General features: G+C 36.6%; 1 protein-coding gene across 1 annotated transcript; it reads left to right on the forward strand.

The window, feature by feature from the left end:
• The first annotated feature begins 143 nt into the window (after window positions 1-143).
• gnrh3 (gonadotropin-releasing hormone 3) lies at window positions 144-2,247 on the forward strand. Its single transcript, XM_067518114.1, has 4 exons — window positions 144-1,123; window positions 1,305-1,447; window positions 1,639-1,719; window positions 2,029-2,247. Exons 2-4 carry the CDS (start codon window positions 1,310-1,312, stop codon window positions 2,080-2,082), a joined length of 273 nt encoding a protein of 90 aa, XP_067374215.1. The 5' UTR covers window positions 144-1,123; window positions 1,305-1,309; the 3' UTR covers window positions 2,083-2,247.
• The last annotated feature ends 1,770 nt before the right edge of the window (window positions 2,248-4,017 follow it).

The raw sequence follows: 4,017 nt of genomic DNA on the forward strand, positions 1-4,017 counted from the left end.
CTTACACTTCCATATTCATATGCAGCAGTGCCATATCGATTAGAAAACAGTTCTAATCAGGAAAAGCTTGTCACCAAGTGACACCATTTTAATAAAGACAAGGCAGATGTTTGTGTTTAATTTACATAGATACCTTTGAAGGTGTATTTTATTGGTTTCTTGCATGAATCATCAACTGTTTATACAAATGCTTTGTGGAATATTATACAGATAACAAATCTACCGTAGCTAAGAAAGTCATTTAATGAGTTACAATTGTCTAAGGAATTCATAGTTGACAGGTTCATTCCTAAAAACAGATGAAAAAAGTCTGGTACAGCGATAGCATTGATTTCAAATACAAATATACAGCCAAAATATAAAACATGCTTTCCCACGAATCTGGACACCAGTCTTAATATTACATGCTACCAAGAAAACCACAACATTGCTGCAGAATCAAAAGCATAATGTATATTTTTGCAGAGCTTCTGCTTACTCCTTTGTACAACAATAAGTTTAGGTTTTGGGTGAAGAACTTTCTACCATGTTTGTACTACTATTGTACTACAATTTGTACTATTATAAAGCTACAAAATTGAAATCAGTTACTTTAATTGTTTTACATACGTTATTCCTGTTGTGGTCGTTAATCATCACTGGTTTAATGCATTGTTTAATTTAATGAATAGTCATGCCGATAGAATAAGAAATACGGGAGATGACAGTGAGGCCTCAGCACTGATGTACCATAAATGCACAAGCATCTTTCGACGATGTTTCCGCCTTTTGAATCTGTATGGATTTAAACTACTATTTGTTTGCTAAAAGCTGAATCAAATAAATTATACATGGAGAGAAATGTCAGATTTGATCTTAATGTTGTCTTTTTCTCTGCCTCCACACAGATGCATTGAAATCACAAAGATTCTTTTTGATATATCTCTCATGCTGTTTGAACCCTCATTGTGATGTCAGCACACAAGCACTTAGCCAGCTCCATTAGTAGTATTTTGTGTCCCATTAGTCAGTAAATGTGTCACACCTGCAGAGAGGGGATTATAATCCTGACAGCATCCTTGCACAACACCTATAAAACCTCCCTCTGGCTAATGCACCACATGCTAACAAGGCAAATACAGAGGTGAGTCAGTCCTCATTGAAGTTTGCTCAACGTTCATTAACTTACAATTACTCTTCTTGCTAATTGCTGTCTCAAATTCTGTTTACTAATGTTGAGTAACCCCTGGTCTGTGAGCCGTGGAGGTGTGAGTGAGGAAACTGTGACACTATAGCTTTTATTACAAGTTTGGCTTCCCCTGCAGCTTTAATGGAAGCGAGCAGCAGAGTGATGATGCAGGTGTTGTTGTTGGCGTTGGTGGTTCAGGTCACCCTGTCCCAGCACTGGTCCTATGGATGGCTACCAGGTGGAAAGAGAAGTGTGGGAGAACTGGAGGCAACCATCAGGGTGAGTGATTTGTTATTGTTTATGTGGTTTTAAGACTACAGTGGTGTTTAAAGTCAATTTAATAGAAATACCTTAATAAAATAGATCACTTTAGCCTGACTGTCATTTATGTATTTTTCACAGCGTTACATTGGGTTTAGATTTCGCATCCACTCTTTTTTATTTTCTGAAACCTCTTCTTTTGTGCTTAGATGATGGGGACAGGAGGAGTGGTATCTTTTCCTGAAGAGGCGAGTGCCCAAACCCATGAGAGACTTAGACCATACAATGTTGTAAGTGCTCATTATACATAATTTATTACCAATGTCTACTTCAATTGTACAATATTAATGTACACTACTGCACTGTGTGCAACTGTGTTCCAAAGCAGCAATGACAATATACAAACCACTCAATGGCTGTTTCTATTTTTCTCTTTTTTGCATGACTGAATATGTGCATGCTTGAATTTTATCGTTTCAAATGTTGGCAGATATTTCGCTAATTTGCTCAGATTTGTTTGGTATCACAAATATAAAAATTTGTTAGATTAAATATTGAAGCAGGGGCTCAAAGTAAAATTTAAAATTCAATCTTTTCAGATTAATGATGATTCCAGTCATTTTGACGGAAAGAAAAGGCTGCCTACAAATTGAAGAGCTGCAAAAAATCTGCAAAATACAGATTGTTTTTGGATCAAATTCAACAACAGTGATGGATCGTCCAAATGTGGTGCCCCGTGTCACATTTATTACACAGATGTGAATCATATGTCTGTAACATTTAAAGCCGTGTAAAATTATAATAAAGTTTTGGAACTCTAATGAAATTATCAAATCTGTTATTCAGTCTTGTTTTCTAAAGAGCAGGTCTCATTCTACATCTCAGGATACGAATTGAAATGATGCTTTGAAGAGATGCTGTTTTTAAGACTTAAAATAGATTAACTTGCTTTTGTCAAGCAGCCACGACCGACAAGCACGACAAACTTGTGACACAACAATCTTAGCATGACAACAGCTGGTGATTAAGCCAATTTATTAAAAATCAATGACTTAATTGAATTTGTTACAGTTTTGGTAATTTCATTTTCTGCCACACTAGTCATGTGCACATGTGCTGTGGAAAATTACACCAGCTGATTTCTGTGCTTGTAACTTGAATGCTTATTAGCCCACAGTATGAAAGACGCTCGTCTTAATATTTTCTGCTTGTGATGTCCACAACAGCTTTTCGCTCATTTAGAATAACTGCAGCCATCCAAAATAGACAAAGTGACGAACTCTTTTTCTTTCTGCTCTCTGTAAAGGAAACTGGTGTTCATTATAAAAATTGGAATTTCATATCAGGAAAGGAAAATAATCAGCAGGGGGCATATGTTTTAAAGAGAACTCATTTTCTGGCAAAGCCCCACAGACAGAGCACCATACTAATCGCCTGGTGCATAAGGGGCCAGGATTCATGAACTGTGCTGACACCGGGGAGGCCCTGCATTGTTAGAGCATGGTTGTAATGCACACCAATGAACCCAAACCCACTGGCACTACTGGGAAAAGGTGAACATTATAAAAGCACATAGAATTAAAGAGAAATGAAAGCACATTCCATTGCACTTCCAGAACAATGCTTGTTCATTTGTGATACTTCACATCGTTGGTTTAATATTCATGGCTGCAATTTACATAACACAATCATTTCCTTTGATGAGGAAAGAATTTTTTGAAAAGTGCAACTTTACCTACTTTGACAAAGTTAAAGAAGGAAATGTTGTCCAAGGCATTGTCAAGTCACGATGAGACTTGAATCGATTTACTTGTGTTTGTACTTATGTTTACAGAGTTTCCAATAATTTTGCAACATGCTCATAAAAGATAATTATGCTTTTATAACATTTTCTAAAATATGGTTTTAATTCAATTTGGTACACTTGTATGAGAATAATTAATGTTTACAGATAAAGCATAAAATCCCATAAATTCCTTTTAAATAATCCCAAAGCATTTGTTGTGAAAGCTAACTTTCTCCCTCCCAGTGTCCTCATCAAGGACCTGCCTAATTGCACGTATATCAGGACAACAAAACCTGCTGGTATCTATGTTTCCAAATTTGATTTAACCTCACTTTCTCCTTCCCAGACCCCCTGGTGGATATTCACTTTGTTTACCTCAAATTAAACTTCATATTGTTTACAGCCTCCTGGTCCCTGAACATTTTATAGCATTTTAGAATTATTTCTTTATTTATTTTTTGTAATGATTGTAGAGTTGGGATTCATTTGAATGTTTCCCTCATCTGCATGAAAATTATATAATTAACTTTTGATTAACCAGCTCAGTTGAGTTGGTTCCCCCATGCACACTGGTGAATAGTACCCACCGCATTTTAATGACTGTTTTCCAATTGAGTGGCGACCTTTTCATCAAAGAGCCACAACTGGGGCTAAACAACAGTAGAAAATAATCATGGTGAAGACAATAGTAGAGGCCGACAGGCTAGGATGTCATCCTTAAATATAACAACAAAGATGAAAGCAGCCTTATTGCACGTTGTGCTGTGGCGAGAAGCCAAGCGCTTATGCTGCTGGATGCCCC

The sequence above is a fragment of the Channa argus genome, chromosome 1 (genome assembly GCF_033026475.1).
Source record: "Channa argus isolate prfri chromosome 1, Channa argus male v1.0, whole genome shotgun sequence".
NCBI classification, from domain to species: domain Eukaryota; kingdom Metazoa; phylum Chordata; class Actinopteri; order Anabantiformes; family Channidae; genus Channa; species Channa argus.